Genomic DNA, 21,013 nt, shown 5'->3' with positions numbered 1-21,013 from the left:
AGCGGTAAGACACCACCATCCCCTTACTTCCGCCAGGTGAAAGAAGAACCTGGAGAGAGAGAGAGTCTGGCGGCCTACCTGCTCGTCCGTAACCACCCAGATCCACCGCCGCCCCTTCCGGTGAGTGATGCACTTCCAGCGCGGGATCCAGAGGTGTATGGAGACTCTGCAGCGACGACCCATGATGACATCACTTCCAGGTTGACACGGAGCTTAGGCCCGGAAGCCTACCTGATTCCCTTAGGAGATCAGGCATAGAGGAGGAAGAGTTTAGAAGATTCCAAGAACAAGTGGCCAAGAGAGGAGCCAGGCGAGCTGCCGCCAGAGACAGTAAGAGAATCCCTACAGGTCGCGGCATAGCCCGACTAAGAGACACTGTGATGGACTATGTTGATCCTATGATCACAGCCCCTAGCGCCATTGCCCGGGCCTCTGCCCATGCCCCGTCAAAGTCACATCCACCGGGTCCTAGTTGGGGTAAGCAAAGTGAGATGCCCAAATTTTCCATGGACTGGCGGGATTGGGCTTCAAGTGATGAGGGTTCTGATGGGGAGATACCATGGTCAAGTCGCATACCTGTATCTAACCCCACTGTTTAACCCTGTACCTAGAGGTAGGACTAGAGGGTCCAAGATACTCAACACAGCTGGGAAGTGGAGGGGAAGGGTACGGGGGTGGTAACCCAATGCTGCGAAGAAGTAAGAGTAGTCCAAGGAGTCATGTTGCAGGCAAACTCTGCCAGTGGTAGAAGCTCTGCCCAAACATTCTGTCTTTCATTGATGTAATACCTGAGGTATTATTCCAGGGATTGGTTTTTACATTCAATTTGCCCATTAGATTGTTGATGGTATGCAGACGAGAAATGAAGATCAACCCCAATCGCCTGCAGAACGAGTTCCAAAATGAAGATATGAACTGAGACCCCCTGACTGAGTCAATCTGTAATGGCAGACCATGCAGACGAAATACCTCCTTGGTAACGATGTCTGCGTGTATGGATAAAGAGGGCACAAAATGAGAAGCGGTCGATGACAATGAGAATGGTTGTCATGCCGTGAGAGGGAGAAAACTCCACAATGAAGTCCATGAAAAGATGTGTCCAAGGACTGGAAGGTATCAGCAACGTCTGCAGAAGCCCACAAGGTAGCGTTCAAGGGACCTTAGTTTGGGCACATACACTGCAGGCAGAGATGAAAGTCCTGTACCTCCGCTTTTTATTCTGGCCACCAAAAAGTCCGCTTGAGAAAGTCAAGTGTTTTCCGGACTCCTGGATGGCCTGCAAGTTTGGGTTTGTGTCCCCATCATAGAACCTCCTGCCAAAGAGAAATGGGAATGAAGAGCTTGGATAGAGGAATGGAGAGTCCAGCTGGCAACTTGGCCTGAGATTTCTGAATGTGTTGGAGCATGGTAATAGCAGACACAATTTTAGATGGGGGAATGATGGGTCCCTTATCCGTAGTGTCTATATAGAATCCATCCTTATAGAACTGGCGGGATAGGGCATCAGCGTTCACATTCTTGGAATTGTAGGAGATCACTTAATTAAAGCGACTAAAAAAGAGTGCCCATCTTGCCTGACGAGTGTTTTGCCTGAGTGCCCTCTCAATATATTCCAAATTCTTATTATCCATAAGAATCATGACTGGCAAGTCGGTTCCCTCATGAAGGTCTCTCCACTCTTCCAGAGCCATTTTTATGGTTAGGAGCTCACGATTGCCCACATTGTAGTTGTGTTCCGCAGGAGAGAATTTTTTTGAGAAGAAGGAACACAGATGTAACTGACCCTGAAATTTGCTTCTTTGTAACAGGACTGCACCTGCTCCAACATCAGAGGCATCAACTACAATGATGAAATGGCGAAGAGGGTCGGGTGTTTCAAGATTGGTGCAGAGCAAAAGAGCTTTTTCAGCTTCAGAAAATCTGTCTGTGCATGCGGAGACCAATTAATGTGGTTTCTGTTTCTTGGTCATAGCCACGATGGGTGCAACAATCTTGGAGAAATAAAAAAAAAAACGTCTGTAATAGTTCTAGAAGCCATGAAATCCCTAGAGAGCTTTTAATCACTATTGTACCAGCTAGTACCAGCTAGTCCAGCGCCACAGAACCCTTGGTAGGATCCATTTCTAGATCCTGGGCTGAGATAATGTAGCCAAGAAGGGAAAGCCGGGGTGTCTCAAAATCACACTTCTTGAATTTAGCAAAGAAGATGCTGATGATGTTGTTTCATGGTCTTAAAATAGATGAGGATATCATCAAGTTATACAATAACGGAGGAGTCTAACATGTCTCTGAAAATCTAATTCACAAAAAACTGGAACACTGCAGGGGCATTGCATAAATCGAAGGGCATTGCCAGGCATTTGTAATTTGTCCATAGCGTGTGTTAAAAGCGTTTTTTTCACTCGTCGCCTCGCTTTATCTCTATAAGCGTGTAAGCACCTTTTAAGTTGTGTTTCGTAAAAATGGATGCCCCACGTAAACAATCAAATAATTTGATGATCAGAGGAAGAGGATATTGGTTTATGACAGTAATTTTGTTCAAACCCCGGTAGTCAATACAAGGCCTCAAGGATCCATCCTTCGTCACCACAAAGAAGGAACTTGCACCAAGAGGAGAACAGGACTTGCGAATGAATCCCCGCTGTAGATTCTCATCGATGTATGTCCTCAGCCTTAGCATCAGTCTCAGAAAGAGGATACGTCCGTGAGGTGGAGTAATCCCAGGAAGGTCAATAGCACAATCAAAGGGGCGATGCACAGGTAGTTCCTTAGCCTGTCCTTTGTCGAAGACACGCCTGAGATCAGAATAATAGGCTTTGAGCATGGGTAAGCCTTCAACTTCAGGAAATAGAAGAGTCCCCATAGGATGACAGGGTGGAAGACATTTCTCATAGCAGGCAGACTCCCAAGCTAGTATCTGTCCCAAGACCCAGTTAATCCGGGGGTTGTGAGTACGTAGCCAAGGAAGCCCCAGAACGACATCGAGGATTGGGGAATGGATAACTTCCCGCTGGAGGACCTGGTGGTGCAAAACACCGACCGTGACTTTGAGTTGAGCCATCTTTTGCAAAACAGCCCCAAATCCCAATGGTCTACCATCAATAGAGGACGTCTTTTCTCTGGAAAGGGATATTGACTTGCTGAGCAAAGGCGTTATCCACAAACATATCGGCGGCTCCAGAATACACGAAGGCCTTGGTTATCACTGAATAATCCAGCCAAGATAAAACGGATGGAGGCCATCAGGCGACTGGGAGATGGGCACTGGCGTTTCCCAATTTATTAGGACAGGCTCATACCATTTGGCCCTTCTCGCCGCAGTAGAGGCACAATTCCAAGGAGCGATGGCGCTGCTTCTCCCGTTCAGTGAGAATCATATTGCCCAATTCCATGGGCTCCGTTGGTTCTTTTGAAGCTTCATTAGGAGGGACCTGAAGTGGTAGAGCTAACGGAACAGACCAGACCCTGCAAGAACGATCCTGCTCTTTACGTCTCTCCCTAATCCAAAGATCGAGGGAAATGCAAAGGGAGATCATGTCTTCTACATCAGTGGGAAGGACCCAGAAAGTTAATTCATCCTTCAGTTTCTCCTCAATGCATTGACAGAAAGTGGACTTCAAAGCCCTCTTGTTCCAATCAGTCTCCGCTGCCAGGGTCAATCGCATATGCCACGAGTGATTCCAGGATCATTGTCTACTCATTCTAATCCTTTGCTGTTTTTAATGTAACGTTAATAAATTTTTGCACCTAGTACTTTGCAGCTTTTGGTCTACAATTTTTCTTCATTAGTAGCAGATGCACCGTCGTTCTTTCTACTTTGTTTGCAGACACTCCTGGGTAGGAGCACGCCGACAGGACCAGGAAATCCCACAAGGTCAGCAGTGAGTAACTTAGAATTTGTTACTTCATTTATGTGATCAGTCCACCACTTATTACCCAGATCACCACATAAGATATACCTACTATAGGCTAGTGGTGTGTGCACGGGTTTTGTTTTATTACCATTGGACATTTGGAATCCTGTGTCTTATAAACTGTCTATGGCTATGAAGATGATGATGATGATTTAAACTAAGGCATAGTCTTCTCCTGGCAAGCATCACAAGGGGGATCCCCTTTTCCTTTGCCTATCTACTCATTCTAAGCCTGAGAATACTTACCAAAGTGATTTGGAACATGCTGGTTTATATTTAAGAAAATATAAGTCCCAATTTTAAAGATCATAATCGGTAGTTCATACTCAGCTTGGAATATATTGCACCATGTTGTATTTTTGTGTTTTTCATATTTGGTGACATTTGCGCTCCCCAATCTTTGCAACACTGTTCCACAAGGAGAATTCTGGACAGTTCTCCATAGGGTTTTGAGCTGCATTTTTACCTTTTTTTCACCATTAATATTTAATGTGCACATCACTATATTTCTCACATTGTGTTTTTATTTCATGTATGTATTTATATTTCACATATCCGTTTGCACTGATTATCACACTATTTCTTTATATTGTCTTGTCAGATTTTGACTAAATAAGCACTTGTATCCAATTAAGGAGCACCCCTTTACACTGTTCTTTCTGGGCAGGCAAGGGTAGTCAGGTCCAAGTAGGAGTTCAAACACAGGCAGGAAAACGCAGGAACAAGGGCAAAGTTCAAGCATGAACAGGGAACGAGTACTTTGAACAAGCAATATCAGGGAGCAGCTGCTTGCCATTAAAGGCCAGAAGCAGCTGTTGGCAATAGACGACCAGAGAGAGGCTGACTTTCTGTCAGCACCTATCTTACTTGGGGCATGATATGACCTGGTCCGTAGGCCATCATGGTACCCAGACAGATCCCTTATAACCAGATTGAAATGCTGTGACAGGACCTGAAGCGAGCTGTCCATGCAAAGAATCCCTCAAATGTCACTGAGTTGAAGCAGTTCTGTAAGGACGAATGGGCCAAAATTCCTCAAAACCAATATGAGAGACTGACCAACAGTTACAGGGAACGCTTAGTTGAAGTATTTGCTGCTCAAGGAGATGCCATCAGGTATTGGATCTAAAGGTTCACATACTTTTTCACACATGGATATTGAATGTTGGATCATTTGTGGATAAATAAATGTTGAAAATGTATCATGTTTTTGCGTCATTTGTTTAATCATGTTATCTTTATCTATTATTAGGACTTAGATTAGAATCTAATGACATTTAAGATTTGAAATATGTGAAAATCCCAAGTGGTTCACAAACCTTTTCTCATATATATACATATATATTTATATATATATATACATACATACATACATACATATAAAAAAACTTTGTCGCCTGGTGTAGTGACACAGGAGAACGCTGAAGACCTTGTGGTTATCGGGAGTACAGCGTTGTTGGCAAATGAGAGCCAATCTCATATATGCTTGATTTTTCAGCACTTTTGTGAGTGGGCATCTGTTGATTTCATGTTCTTTTAATATATACTTTATATCAATAATACACTAGATGTGCGCATGTTTGTTTTCTTCTTTTCATATATATACATATATATATATATATATATATATATATATATATATATATATATATATATATATAGACCATACGATACCGGTTGCAACACGACATCAAGGGACAGCACACAGGTAAGTATATCAAAAATGTTCTATATTTGATAGAAGACACAAAAACCGACGTTTCGGTCCCCCAGTGGGACCTTTCTGTTCCTAGCTGCATTGAAAATCAACCACCCCAGTGTACATCTGCATTGCCCCAAAGGTGGACAAGACAGCCTTTGGCACAGCCAAAGGGCAGCCAAAGGGTGTGAGCCTTGTGATGTTAATGCTGCTCTATTTCAATCGGAAAATCACAAGTCCTGTATCCCCTGTACCCAATTTTCATACTCTATCTGTCCATGAAATCTCTGTGAATTGACTGTTTAACCCTGTTTTTTTAATGTAACCATGTATTTTTATAACTCTGTGCCCAGGACATACTTGAAAACGAGAGGAAACTCTCAATGTATTACTTCCTGGTAAAACATTTTTTATAAATAAATACATTTTATATATATATACATATATATATATATACAGTTGTGTGAAAAAGAAAGTACACCCTCTTTGAATTCTATGGTTTTACTTATCAGGATATAATAACAATCATCTGTTCCTTAGCAGGTCTTAAAATTAGGTAAATACAACCTCAGATGAACAACAACACATGACATATTACACCGTGTCATGATTTATTTAACAAAAATAAAGCCAAAATGGAGAAGCCATGTGTGAAAAACGAATTATACCTTATGATTCAATAGCTTGTAGAACCATCTTAGCAGCAATAACGTAAAGTAATTGTTTTCTGTATGACTTTATCAGTCTCTCACATCGTTGTGGAGGAATTTTGGCCCACTCTTTTTTACAATGTTGCTTCAGTTCAGTTACTGAAATAGGGTAAAGAATAATAATAACTTTATTTCCTACAGCGCTTTTCTCACAATGGGACTCAAAGTGCTTCACAATTACAGTATAGTGCGCGGTACGCAGCACATAGGAATGTTACAGACACAGTCCCTGCCCAGGTCATCTTACAATCTATGTTTTTGGTGATTGAGGCACAGGGAGCTAAAGTGACTTTAGGTGCAACGTACTTTCTTCCATCAATACTAACTGACTGATGTCATAAAATGAATGGCAAACCAGTTTTCAGAGCTTGACTAATTGGTCCAGACTTTTTTATGCCCTCACAATTGCATCAACAAAGTTTATACTGAAAAATAATTGTACAGTGCATTGAGGACTAAGCACAGTTTTAATCTCCACATGTTTTAGTAATTACTTTCTATTCAACAATCCTGAAATGCTTCATTCTTTGAATTGTATAAACAACAATTACACTTTTCACCAGTAATAGAAATGCGTAGGTGGGCAGAATCCATCCTGTGATTTCTCTTCAGAAATCTGCCACGTGTTATCAATATTTGAGCAGACCTATTACATATTTAAGCCTTTTAATTATCTTGTAGTTGACAGCACCAGCGAAAACTCACAAAGGAATCTATCCACAAAACAAGTGGTCAATTAATTTAAGTGCGGTTTCTTTTCACCACGTGTTGCAGTTTCCACTATTCATTGATATATCCGGGTAGTTGAATGGTCCAGATTGTGATCAAAGTTTACATGCAGCAAATCTACGGGGAAAAATAGCACCAGATTCAAAGGAAACAAAGAAACCCCATTGAAAACAGACTGTGTTTTTCCTTTGATAAATCTGGTGCATTTCTTGTGCACTGTATTTGCCCCAGTTTTGACACTGGGAAGATTTATAAAGTAGACACTTTGAATTCCCCTCTTTGAGGATTATTCACTAATGTGGGAGTTGCGAATAGGCAGACGGCGGGCCAAATCTGGATCTCCATCTCCTTTGTCGTGGATCGTGAGATTGTTTGGTGCCCGGTACTAACATTACCTCTAACATACTCCTCTCTCCCCCAGTCCCTCCTCCTTGATGCAGTCATGATCTGTCAGTTGTGTGCCCCACAATGCATTGAGGGGAGCCACGTGACAGGCTCAAGTGTGCCACTTTGTTAGAGATAGAACAATGGTGCTCACAGTGCTGTATGTGTGCTTCTATGGAAAGGGAGAACACTGGGTATTAAGGCATCATAGATTATGTACTCAGTCCATAAAGATGGGGTGGGGGGCATCAGAAAGCCCTGAAGGTTGGGGAAGCAGCCCTAGGACAATCTCCTTCACCTCATTGGGATAGCCCCCTCTTAGGTACTCACTCCTTGTTAGCCTCCAGAATCTCCCTTCCAATGCGTGCCGCCGTGTGGTTCAAATGCAGAGATATGGTTGTGTAGCGCACAGCATCCAAAAACGAAGGCAGGTCTGGCGAAAACTTTCTTTATTTAAAGCAAGGCATAAAAAGAGGGATGCAGCCCTTCAACGCGTTTCGTGCAAAGCACTTTGTCAAGAAGTGCCTTTACACGATATACAGCCACTTAAATACAAGAGATCGCTCATATATAAAAAAAGCGATCTGTTTCTACACATACTACGATGAGTTCGGCCATCAATGTAACCATATATCAAAACATGAAATATAAATTTTTATTATCTATAAATAAAACTAAACTAAACTTAAATATGACCTTAAAATAAAAAGTATACTGCTATACTCATGTAAAAACAAATATGGGGAAAAAAAGTTGCTCAAAAATAGGCACGAATATATAACAACCAAGTGTATTATATTGTTGTTACCTCATAGCATAATAACTCATACTAATGCCTCATGTATATAATTGTGTGAATAGATGTTCTCTATTGTCACTCATGTTTTTTCCTATTGGGTTCTCCACAACAGTAAAATATTAATATTCAAGTACTGCTTTATTTAGATACAATGATCATCAGTCATCAGTAGGGAGCACATTTGTTTTTACATGAGTATAGCAGTATACTTTTTATTTTAAGGTCATATTTAAGTTTAGTTTAGTTTTATTTATAGATAATAAAAATTTATATTTCATGTTTTGATATATGGTTACATTGATGGCCGAACTCATCGCAGTATGTGTAGAAACAGATCGCTTTTTTTATATATGCATTGTATTAATTTGTTATTGCCTCTCTTGGTGGGACGATGTATGTGAGTATGCCATATTATTTTTGGCGGCTCGTATGCGTTGATTCATCAATAGGGAAGGCATTTGAGAGCACCTATTTGCGCATGCGCGGGGCGGAGGGTCCGGTATGCACGGTTTAAGCAGCCAGGGCTGGTCTCCTGATTAGCGGTGTGTCTACCAGCTGAGATACACGCAACTGCAGTGAGACAGGTGGTTTGCCGTGATTGTTGTTGTGCAGGGCTCGATCGCGTCGCGCATGCGCGGGGTATGGTTGTCTCATTGGTTAATAGCGGTCTGATGATGTCATCGCATCTCGCGAGAGTTGAGCGATCTCTTGTATTTAAGTGGCTGTATATCGTGTAAAGGCACTTCTTGACAAAGTGCTTTGCACGAAACGCGTTGAAGGGCTGCATCCCTCTTTTTATGCCTTGCTTTAAATAAAGAAAGTTTTCGCCAGACCTGCCTTCGTTTTTGGATGCTGTGCGCTACACAACCATATCAAGTGTGCCACTTCCCTGCACAGTCTGCAATGTTGTTTCTTCATGAATGAATAGGTTCATGATTGCCTTTGCACTAACTGGGAAGTGAGAGCAGAGGTACAGCCCCTCCATCCCCCACCTTGTCACCCTCTTTTCGCCCATTGCCACTCTCTTTGCCCCATTGCCACTCTCTTTGCCCCCATTGCCCCCCCCCTCCTCAGTGTGTATTTGTTATTTAATACACTAAAACTATAAGCAATGGGATATGCCCAAAATTGCATGTGTTTGTTGGAAAGGGGCACTTCCATTGTAAAAAATATTTCTCTGAAGTCTGGACCTTGACTATACCTTGGACAAGATATTTGAGCATTGACAAAATATAATGTACTATACCTGCACAAATAGAATGAGTTAGTAGTAGTAGCAGTAATAGAAGAAGTACTAGATTCTAACAATTATTAAAAGACAATCAACTGAATAGTAATTAACTGTGGGATCTGGCAATTTGATGAATAGTTCCTCTTTCCATTTTTCCTACGTACAAGGTGATTGTATCTGTCAGGGGAAAAAACTTTAAATAAAAATCTTTATAGATATAGATTTACAACCTCTCCACTCTGTAACCTTTCCTGCCAAGAAATGGAAACTTCTCTATACAACAGCACACTCTCATCAGCCCTAGACAAGACAGCTCCTGCCACCACACATCGCCCCTGACAACTTAAATCACAACCATGGCACACAAGCTCGACCCGCTAGCTCTAAAAGTGCTCACGCACTCCGGAACATTACTGGAGGAAATCACGCTCTACAGCAGATTTATTCCACTACAATTTCCTGCTCTCCTTCCCTTGCCAAGCAAACCTACTTTTCTTCTCTCATATTAGCTCTGTACTCTGTAACCCTCAATGCCTATTTGCCACCTTTAACTCCCTTCTTTGTCCAATTGCAGCTTCATCCCCTTCCTCTCTCACGGCCCAAGACCTCGCCACCTATTTCACAGATAATATTGTGTCTATCAGACATGACAACGCTTCAGGTCATGCTCCACATGCCCCACCTACCTCCCCTCGCACACCTAAATCCACCCTCAGCTAATTTTCCACTGTGACTGAGGATGAGGTCTCTGTGCACCACTCATCATCCTACCCTACAACCTTCCCCCTTAATCCTATTCCCTCACATCTCCCCCGCTCTCTCTTGCACACTAAGCCCCACCCTCACTCACCTTTTTAACCTCTCTCTCATCTCGGGCACATTCCCATCTCCCTTCAAACATGCACTCATTATGTCCATCCTAAAGAAACCATCTCTTGATCCAGCCTTATCAGTCTAACTACCGCCCTATATCTCTCGTTCTCTTGGTGAACTAATAAAATCTTTTGGCTTTCAGTATCATCTCTATGATAATGACACCCAAATCTACTTCTCCTCCCCTGACCTCTTCCCCTCTTTTTTGTCCCATGTCCCATCTGTCTATCCGCCATCTCCTCCTGGATGTTCCACCATTATCTGATGCTTAACATGTCCAAAACAGAATTCTTTCACTGCCACCCCTACACCCAAACTCTCCCTCCCTGTCAATAGTAACACAATTGCATCAACACACCAAATCCGCTGCCGAGTGGTGATCATTGACCACACTCACCTTCATTCCTCACATTCAAGCTCTCACTAAGTTCTGCCACCTCCACCTCTGAAATATTGAGAGGATACGCCCTTTTCTCACTCATGCAGCAATTGAAACCCTTATATACTCTCTTATCCTGTTCCCCCTAACTATACAACCATCTTCTAGTTGGCAATGCCCTCGTTTGTCTGTACCAACTCCAATCCATCCAAAATGCTGCTGCCAAACTCACTCACCGCTCCACCTCTGCTGCTCGACTATGAAAATCCTCACACTGGCTTCCCATATCCTCTAGAATAAATTTAAAACCTAAGTCTCACCTACAAATGTCTCAACGATTCTGTGCCCCTCCCCCCTTACATATCATACCTCATCCCCATATATATATATATATACCAAAACTCCCCCTCCATTTTGTCCCTAACATCCGCCTTGCCTCCTTGTTTATTAACTCCTCTCACTCCCACCTTCAAAACGTCTCCTGTGCTGCTCCCTCTATCTGGAATTCCCCACCATGCTCCATCTGAGTATCTCCCAGCTTTAAGCATTCAAAAACTCTATAGAGACTCACCTTTTTAAGGAAGCCTATCTGACATATGCCTAACATCCACCCACCAGCCCTATTGGTACGAGCTGTACGGTTGTATGAAACTCCATACTATCTAATACCACCTAACATCCACAAACCAAAACTTTAATAGATCCAGCTGTGTGGTTGGACCATACTCCATCCTAAGGCATACTCCACCATACAATCATCAGCCGCTTTACGTTTTGTTTCAACACTGCCCCTTATTCCCTCTAGATTGTAAGCGCTTATGAGCAGGGCCCTCATTACCTTCTGTATCAGCACTAATTTGTCTGTATTTGTATGTCATTCATTTTATGAAATTGATGTCACTCTGTACTCCCACTGTACCGCGTTGTGGAATATGTTGGTGTTTTACAAATAAAGGATCATAATATCTCAAATATATGCAAACAAACAGTACATAAACTCCTACATACTGTAGACTCACTGGAGCAGTGGACACCTAGGAAGCAGTGGTGCATGGGGAAGAAGATAGTGGGAAAATATGGAGTGGGGGTTGAAATACAATGGGGAGGAGAGTGGAAGATATGAGGTGGAATGGAGTGAAGATGTGAGACGAGGGGAAGATATGAGAGTTAATAGTGGGGGATACGAGTTGGAGAAAGTGGGTGATATGAGTGGGGGTAAGTGTGGAGATATTGGGGAGATAGTGACATGGATTAGGGGAGATAGTGATAAGGGTAGGGGTCAGAATTACATGGGGGAAGAGAGTGGATGACATGGGAAGAGGAAGAGTGTGTGACACAAGGAGGGAGCAGGAATGTTTCAGCCAAGAGTTTGGGCTTCTCCCTGACCCATTCAATCAGCTTCTTCATGACGACATGCTGATGAATACTGCCCCACTCCTCTTGTTTCCCTCACAACTGGTCTTTAGCACAGGACAGGAGTGAGGCAGTATTCATCAACATTTTGTCATGAAACAGATCCAATCTGAGCATGCAACACCTCTTGGAGAGAACCAAAGAGGTGGAGAGTGGTCCACCCACCTGAAGCCAGGGCCCACTGGGTATTTCACTGGGTTTCAATTGACCAGTCCGACCATGCATGTATCTTACAGCTTCTGTGTACCAATGTCTTTATCCACAGCCAACCAAAACCTCATAACAACAGCTCCAACCAGTAAGGATAAACTGAAATATTCTAATCACGTTTCAAAAGAACTGTGGGCTTTAGTTAGTTGGCTGATTTCAGCACTAGCTCATTGTAATAATGCTAACACATTTTGAGTTGATAAATAAATAAAAAAAATTGACTTGTCGTTCTGGTTGGGAATGGTTGGCCATTACACCCTTTAATATTTTTGAACTTTATTCATTATTATTATTATTATAATAATAATAATAATAATAATAATAATAATAATAATAATAATATTAATAATATGAATAACACATTATTCTTAATAGCACTGATGGAATATGCATCAATTTTACATAAACAGCACTGTGTGTCAATGTAATAAGGTGCATCAATTTTGATTACTTTTATTTAATTTGCTTCAAATGGCAATATGTTGTTGTTCATATAAAGAAGTTTATATCAGGGACATCTACAGGGGGAGATCTGGGACAAATGCCCTATGCATGGCGGCTCCGCGGGGCCTTGCTGACCAGCGCTGGATGTTTGACCCTGCCAAAGGTTGGGCCTAACTTCCGGCTACTGGGGCCACTGTGTGCTATGTTTCTCCTGCTTTCCTCAGCTGCAGAACCCTCTCATGCCAATCACTTTCCCCCTCCCAGTGTACCCAACTGGTGCCGGAAGTTGGGCCAGCCCAGGAGTTGGGCCCAATTCTGCATTTTCCTGCGGGGCTCATGCTCCTCTCCACCAATGGACCAGATGACTACCCCCTACCCCCGAAGGTAAAATTCTTAGGGGGGGGGGTGAGTGAGAGAGGAGGAAGGAGTGAGTGGAGGATTGAATGAGGATGGCTTGAGTGAGAGAGGAGGGAGGATTGTGTGAGAGAAGAGGGTACTGAGTGAGGGTGGCAGGTGTATTGAGAGCATGTGGGGGATTGAGTGTGAGAGGGGGAGAGTGAGAAAGGAGGGAGAGAGAGAGAGAAGGAGGAAAGGGAGTGAGAGCGACAAGGGGCATTGAGAGAGGAGTGAGTAAGAGTAGAGGGAGAGAGTGAAAGAGGAGGGGGAAGAGCGAAAGAAAAGGGAGGTGAGAGGGACAGAGAGTGAGAGAGAAGAGGGGGAGAGACGGAGAAGAGGAGAGAGAGAATTTAGAGAGGAGAGGGGTTGAGTGGGTTTGAAAGGAGGGGGATTGAGTGAGTGAGTGAGTTAGAGGGGGGATTGAGTGAGTGAGAGGGGATTGAGTGAGTGGGGCATTTAGTGAGTAAAGGAGATGGGGGAGTGTGAGTGAGAGAGGGTGGGAGAGATAGGTAAGGGGGAGAAAGAGGAACATGAGTGAGATAGAGGTGAAAGCCGGGAGGGAGGATGAGTAAGAGAGAGGGGAAGAGTGAGAAAAACAGGGGAAGAGTGAGAGAGAGAGAGAGAGGAGAGTTGAGTGAAAGAGAGGGGGATTGAAAAGTGATCTAGAGGGGGAAAGAGTGAGGGGGAAGATAGAGAGCGGCATGAGGAAGAGAGGGGGGCAGTGAGTGGGTGGAGAAATACATAGGGAGAGGGAGAGAGGGAGAGAGAGGGAGAGAGAGAGAGAGGGAGAGGGAGAGAGAGAACGCTTATATACAGTTGCATCAACCAAACAAGAATGTGACATCGCTGGGTAGGTCCTGCCTTCATTGTCTAAATAAATCTAGGTTTTTAGCCACACAAGGCTACATGATGATATTAGAATATTACAGTGGTTCAGGATACTGGAGAAGGCAAAGCAAAAGCTACAAACATCTGGAACACTGAAATGTCTCAATCTAGTATAATTAGCTCTTCCATGACCAGAGAGATAAATTCCTCCCTTCAGATATAGTATGAACATGCAGCACTGTATTCTAGTACTGAGAGTCTCTACCTACTTTGAGGCCTAGAACACCTTCTTAAAGAAGCAGTGCCTCTTAGAATGAAAAGAAATATAGTAGCATATTTAAGTGAAATGTACATAGTAAGCAAATGCACTGGTGGGCTATTACAATCTTCATCTAATGTAGTTTGGTGATAAGACTGTTTGTCAGGCCACAAAACCACGGGAAAATTGTTCTTTTTGTTTTGTCCATTGTTTGTATAGTAATTAAGATACCATTATTAATCACAGATAAATACAGAAAAAGCTGATATCCTGTGTTCATGAAGAAAGCAAAACAAATACTACTTTTTTTTTAACAAAATACAAATAAGTAAAACAGTTACTTTAAGGGTGATTGAAAATTTCTAAAGAACCCAACAACTTCATTGATAAGTTAAGATAAATTGAACTGCTCACGGGTCATCAACGGGTCAGGTTTTCATGATATCCCTGCTTCACCACAGGTGGCTGAATTATTATGACTGAGCTACTGATTGAGCCACCTGTGGTGAAGTAGGGATATCCTGAAAACCTGACCTGTTTGTGTCCCTTGAGAACTTGAGTTGGTCACCGCTCGTTTAACTTGTGATGTATTCTCCTTGAAATAAGAAGGCCTTAGCTTACCTGGAATCTTTTCTAACCCGTGCTTTCTCAAATGAGAACCTTGACTGACCAGCTGTGTCATACGTCCTGGTGGTAGGTTCTGCAGAAACACCTTCCTTTGCCCCTTTTCTTTTACTATTGCTGAACAGACCCGACAAAGTCTTAAATGGTGATGTTTGCAAAACTCTGGATTCGGATGTTAGCAAAGATTTGGATGGTGACGCTTGTAGTGATTTGGTTGGCGATGCTTGCAATATTCTAAGGGTGGGTGGTTGTAGGGTGTTCCCACCCTGTGTGATGATAACATCTTGCAGTTTGTTAAGTTGGACACACTTGCTTTGAAGCTCCTCGCTGATCTCTGCAATCACCTGGGTCTGCTTGCTGAACTGCTCCTGCAGATCTTGACATATTTGTTCTTTATTCTTCAACTCCTCGTCTTTCTTCTTCAGCTCTCTTTCAAGATCCCGCACTTTCCCTTTAACAGCATCAACATGGAGGAGCTTGTTGTTGCACGAGCTGATGGAGAACTTCACCAGTTGTCCATCTGGCTGTGGTTTGGGTTTCATGGAGCCATTTCCCATTTCACCTGCTGGCCTATGTAAAAACCAAAAATGTTGTTTTAATCAGTTTTCCCTAGTCAACAGAATGGCAGAAAATTGTACTTAGAGCATTCATCTTGTCATTAAAATTGAGACTTATTGATTTCATTAACCCTTTTGAGGCAAGCATGACATTTGAACCCTTTCATCTTGTTTTCATTTTTTAAAGCAGTATGGTTTTTTTTGAGCATTTCAAACAAAAATAAATACGTTACCTACCAATTTTCCTGGACCGGGAAATTACTTTCAGTTGTCAACAACTGGTCAAAATCTAATAACTCAGAATATCTTTATCCTATGAGATGTTAGGAGATAAATAGTTTTGACAACTGGGAGGGTAGAATTTATCTGGGCTTTTATCTGTACCATATTTCTAGGAAATGTACAGTATGTATTTCGATTTTATTAATATAACCTATTGTAGTGCTGGTAGGTGTTTGTAATTTTTTTTTAGGGGATTTCAAGTAAAACATTTCCAAATATTGCATATTTAGAAGTGCAGTTGTAAATATGCTTGAATATTTTCCTATGTTTTGTTCTGCAGTTAAAGCAATTGAATTTAATATATGAGCCATTGTATTCTCATGGCGCGCCCATCATTGCTTTATTTTTTTTAAAGCCATAAATGCCATGTTGGTAAACTACTTTAATACTTCCCTATACAGTTTATTGCTTTAACAAATTACAGTAATGCTTATACATAACCTTGCACCCTCTGACTACAACAAAAACAAACAAAGATGCCCAAAGCTACTTCCAATGTGACAAAAATACACAGTGCAATACCTATAAATTCTCTTGAAAAAGGGTAATTTAGTTTAACCCTTTGGCCAAAGCGTCTAAAGCCTGCTGCAACTTCAAGGCATTAACCGGTAGCAGGTCCTAACACTACCTGAGTTAAAATTCTTATTTACCTGTATAATTACAGGAAGAATGATCTGCATTGGATCTGTCGTAACCCAGCAAAATGAAACAGACCTGCCAACTTGGAAAGTGGGCAGGGGTGAGCTTAAACCTTTCGGGGGAGGGGCCACTAACCTCCCAAAAAAGCTGAGACCAGCTGCACAAAGTTAATAAACACACAGATACCCAAGAAACTGAGAAACCCCAAACATTACCACTATATATATATATATATATATATATATATATATATATATATATATATATATATATATATATATATATATATATATATATATATATATATATATATTATATATAATTTATTTATTTATAAAAAATGTTTTACCAGGAAGTAATACATTGAGAGTTTCCTCTCGTTTTCAAATATGTCCTGGGCACAGAGTTATAAAAATACATGGTTACATTAAAAAAAAACAGGGTTAAACAGTCAATTCACAGACATTTCATGGACAGATAGAGTATGAAAATTGGGTACAGGGGATACAGGACTTGTGATTTTCCGATTGAAATAGAGCAGCATTAACATCACAAGGCTCACACCCTTTGGCTGCCCTTTGGCTGTGCCAAAGGCTATCTTGTCCACCTTTGGGGCAATGCAGATGTACACTGGGGTGGTTGATTTTCAATGCAGCTAGGAACAAAAAGTTATTTGTGCCCTCTTGGCTCATTAACATTCCAGAGGGTGGGTTTGACGTTCCACAAATTACTAGCAAATGTTTACCCTAAGCACGCTGGTCCTTTGCAGAGGGGAGCAGCTCTTGGGGAGTCCCATCAAGCTGTCCGCCTTTGGGACAACGCAGATGTGTATATATATATATATATATATATATATATATATATATATATACATACTTTATATAAGATGGTGGGTGAAAAAGGCGACAAACAACCTCCACCGTATCGCATATAGCAGATAAAAATATGGCTGTGTGTAACATCTTAAAGTGTAACATTGAAAGTGTGGAGATAATTTTGGACATTAATCTTTAATCATGGATGCTCTCTAAAAATCTGGACTAATACTCTGATTTCTTCAAACAGGTATGACTGGGGTGATTTCCATCTAACAATTGAAGGAACTTTAATCAAATTAACATCTAACTGGTATGAACTGAATAGGCAGACCCCTCCCTTAATTGTTAGACGTGAATGTGTTCAAGTATATAAGGCAGGCTTTTTTGGCTGTGAGCCATATGGCTACGTGTAACATCTTAAAGTGTAACATTGAAAGTGTGGAGATAATTTTGGAGATTAATTTGGAGGTGAAGATTGGAGGAAGATCTTGACTGCACAACAACAACTCTGCAGCTGTGAGAACTTGATTTTCTAAATGCTCTGATTCTTTGTACTCTTCCTATCCTCCAATACCTGGCCTGTCTCTCCTCCTGCATCTCACAATGCCCTCCCTATTGCTTTTTCTGTTTACAGTTTCCTCACTCCTTTGTGAACATCTCTGTTCTCTCCAACTTCCCCACTCTCCACTGCACCATTATTTATACACCTCTCTCCCAACAACTTATTTACCCCTCAATAAAAAAAACCCCACACAAATCCTCTATTCACACCCTCTATCTACTCCTTCCTGCTGCTGGGGATCACCCCTAAGCCTGAACCAAGACAAACACACCCAAACTCACCCATGCATCCCTGCCATTTCTTCCCCTGTAAATGGTATTAACCTTCTGATCTAATACTCACTAACCTTAAAACTCACCACACAAGTTAAGCATCCCAATTGCCTGCACTCATGGTTGCTATCCCACACTCGGCCACTCCTACCACCCATTGTGGCCAAGCACTGCCATACACAGCACTTATTCCCTCACCTGCTGTCTCTGTAAGTCTCCCATAAAACATCGTAGATTGTAAGCTCTTCGGGCAGGGATTTCCTTTCCTATTGTTTGATTTTGCTGCACTTACTGTATTATTTTAATTCCCTGTACTGTATTCTTTGTAAAGCGCTGAGTACACTTTTGGCGCTATATAAATAAAGACATACAATACAATACAATAAAATACAATACTTATGAGCACATTCACATGTCTTAGACAGGTCTGGAACCCTGCCTTTCATGATTATCACCTAGCATACAGTGCTACCACTGCGGCAAGGGATTCTGGGAAATGACATGCAAATGGGCACACAATGTGTCACTTTTTGTCTGAAATCCATTTTTACATGGAATCCTTATAAGCAAAGGCTCTGCTGTTCACACAGCTTTTAAGCACAGCATGGGATTAGATGCAGAGCCAGTCAAACCACTCACAGACAGCTGTTTTGACCTTTTGGGTCTCATCAGTGTGAGGCTGGTTGTACTGGCTTTGCAATTTTCATGGCTGGATAGGTTTACCATACTTTATAAAAGTTATGGTGGGTGAAAAAGGAGACAAAAAAACGTATCGCACATAGCAAATAAAAATATCACATGAGCACATTCACATGTCTTAGACAGGTCTGCAACCCTGCATGTGTGTGTGTGTGTGTGTGTGTATATAATATATATATATATATATATATTTACACACATATATATATTTACACACACTAGTGACATTTATAGATTCATTTGATGTATTAGGGCTGAATCTATAGGGTGAAATGTATCAAATGCTATTGATTTAGTAAATAACATTAAATATGTATCACCTCAGCAATAGAAATAAATGCATTGTAATGAGTCCTTGGCATTAATAATTTGGGTTGTTTTGTTAACTATGTGGAACTGGCAGTAAAATCGTGTTTTACTCAGAACAAGCAGTAATTTTGTGATAGGCAATGTTTTGCTAAATTGCAACATGGAAATACAGTTTAATATTGTTATTTCATGGTAAAGTATAACAAAGTATACTGCATATGCAGCCTTTTTTTTTTTTAAAAAAAGGGCATAATGACTAATTCAAACATAGCAGTATATATAGTATACTGATAAGAGTACTACTGTAGTAAAAGGAAGTCCCTGCATCAAAAAGATTACAGCATAAATCATTATCATACACAATATGTCCCAACCCTTCAACTCTATGATCGCAATAAAAAAAAATGATTCCAGCTATTTACCAGCTATTCCAAAGTTTAGTATTGTAATGAATGCTTCGTGAATAGTACAAACAAAACAGAAATTTTAACCAATTGCACTAGTTTACTGGAGGAAAAGTTTCATATTTATTTATGTATTTCTATGCTGAATATTATTTCCAATAATATTCTATATTTTTAATGCTATGTGTTTTTTCAAAAAGAAAATTTGTCACTAATATTTACCAGTGAGTTACTATTATATTAATAATTTAATAAATACATCCTCCATCAATATGTTCCTAGACAGTGACCAATGCAAAATTAGTTCAGCAACATAAGGCTTATTCAAGGTTTGTTTAGGATGTTACAAATAATGTTTAAAAACCTTGCGAAAAAAAGTATCTGCATAATTACAGTACACATGTGTAACAAGTGTATATTATTGCTGATGCTTAAAACAAAGAATTAACACTTACCCATTAAAAAATAATAATAATGGTTATTATAAGGTAATAATAATAATAACAATAATAATAATATATTCTGCCAGCATCACGACTTTTGAAAAATCTGCTCCCCTGTGTAGTCGTGTAAACCAGGAAAAACTGTAACCCCATTCAGTGCCAGAGCAGCCAGGAACACTTTGCTTCGGTCCCTGTGACATTGAAGATGTTAATATATTCCCAATTGCCCTGTCTTCCTTTCCTTGAGCTTACCTTGCTGCTTTATCAATGGTTGCCCACTGCCTAAACTCTGTTATAACCTTTGGCTGGCACTAGAGATGCCACTGACTTGGGCTGGGTTAACCCTTTCGCTGCCATAGCCACTTGCAGAACATTCATTGATATAAAGAACTGTGAAGTCTGAAAATGATTCTGGAATATGAAGGTTATTCTGCCCTGCAGGTAAGAGAAAGTACAAAGTTGCAATTGCACACACCATTGTGCCTTAACTGCTGAGTATCCACTTGATCTCTAATAGTGTCCCCACACTGTGTGATGCCAACCCGATGGATACAGTATAGCCACTTACCTCTTGTGCACAATGTGCGCCTACTGCTGTGCTTCCAACCCCTGAGGGCATTAGAGAAGGGACTCTTACTCTGGTCCCTCTTTTCCTCTGGGCACAGGTCTGACAGACGGAGCAGTACAGTATCTCTGGTAGCCTCTTCAATCACTAACACATGATATAAGTGATGTGACTCCCTCACTGTTCTGCCTTCCCTCCCCCGCCAAGCCTCTGCCTGGGTGGTGGGAGGTAACAGCACTGGGCGCGGCAGGGCACTAATTCATTGTCACCCGTGGGAGCAACATGGAAAAGACGCGTGGTGGTACTGGGAGGGAAGCAGAGGTGTACTGTATCCTCCTGCTGTTCTCATGACTCGCATAGTTCATAAGCAGAACAAGCAATAGTTTATGACCTCAAACAGATCAATAGGGCCCTAAATTATAATATACATAATGTATTATTTAGCAGGTTTGTGTTCTGTAAGACCAGCTGTATACCTACAGTATTAATCACAAACCTTTTGGTGTGTGGTAGGCTGCATACTGTAGGTAGATGGATGGGGATAAAAGTAACACAAGTGCAAGTGTTTAAT

At 41.3% G+C, this 21,013-nt stretch overlaps 1 protein-coding gene across 1 annotated transcript in view; it reads right to left on the bottom strand.

Annotated features, from left to right (window-relative positions):
- Positions 1-20,579, bottom strand: part of PRKG2 (protein kinase cGMP-dependent 2) — a 174,967-nt gene extending 154,388 nt beyond the window's left edge. The window contains exons 1-2 of the mRNA XM_075606512.1: positions 20,446-20,579; positions 14,890-15,462 (exon numbers count right to left, since the gene is read on the bottom strand). Coding sequence (XP_075462627.1) covers positions 14,890-15,449 — 560 coding nt within the window. The 5' untranslated portion in view covers positions 15,450-15,462; positions 20,446-20,579. The remainder of the gene's footprint in view (positions 1-14,889; positions 15,463-20,445) is intronic.
- Between the last annotated feature and the right edge of the window lie 434 nt (positions 20,580-21,013).

The sequence above is a fragment of the Ascaphus truei genome, chromosome 1 (genome assembly GCF_040206685.1).
Source record: "Ascaphus truei isolate aAscTru1 chromosome 1, aAscTru1.hap1, whole genome shotgun sequence".
In the NCBI taxonomy this organism is placed as follows: Eukaryota; Metazoa; Chordata; class Amphibia; order Anura; family Ascaphidae; genus Ascaphus; species Ascaphus truei.
This window is presented reverse-complemented; position numbering and strand designations above follow the sequence as displayed.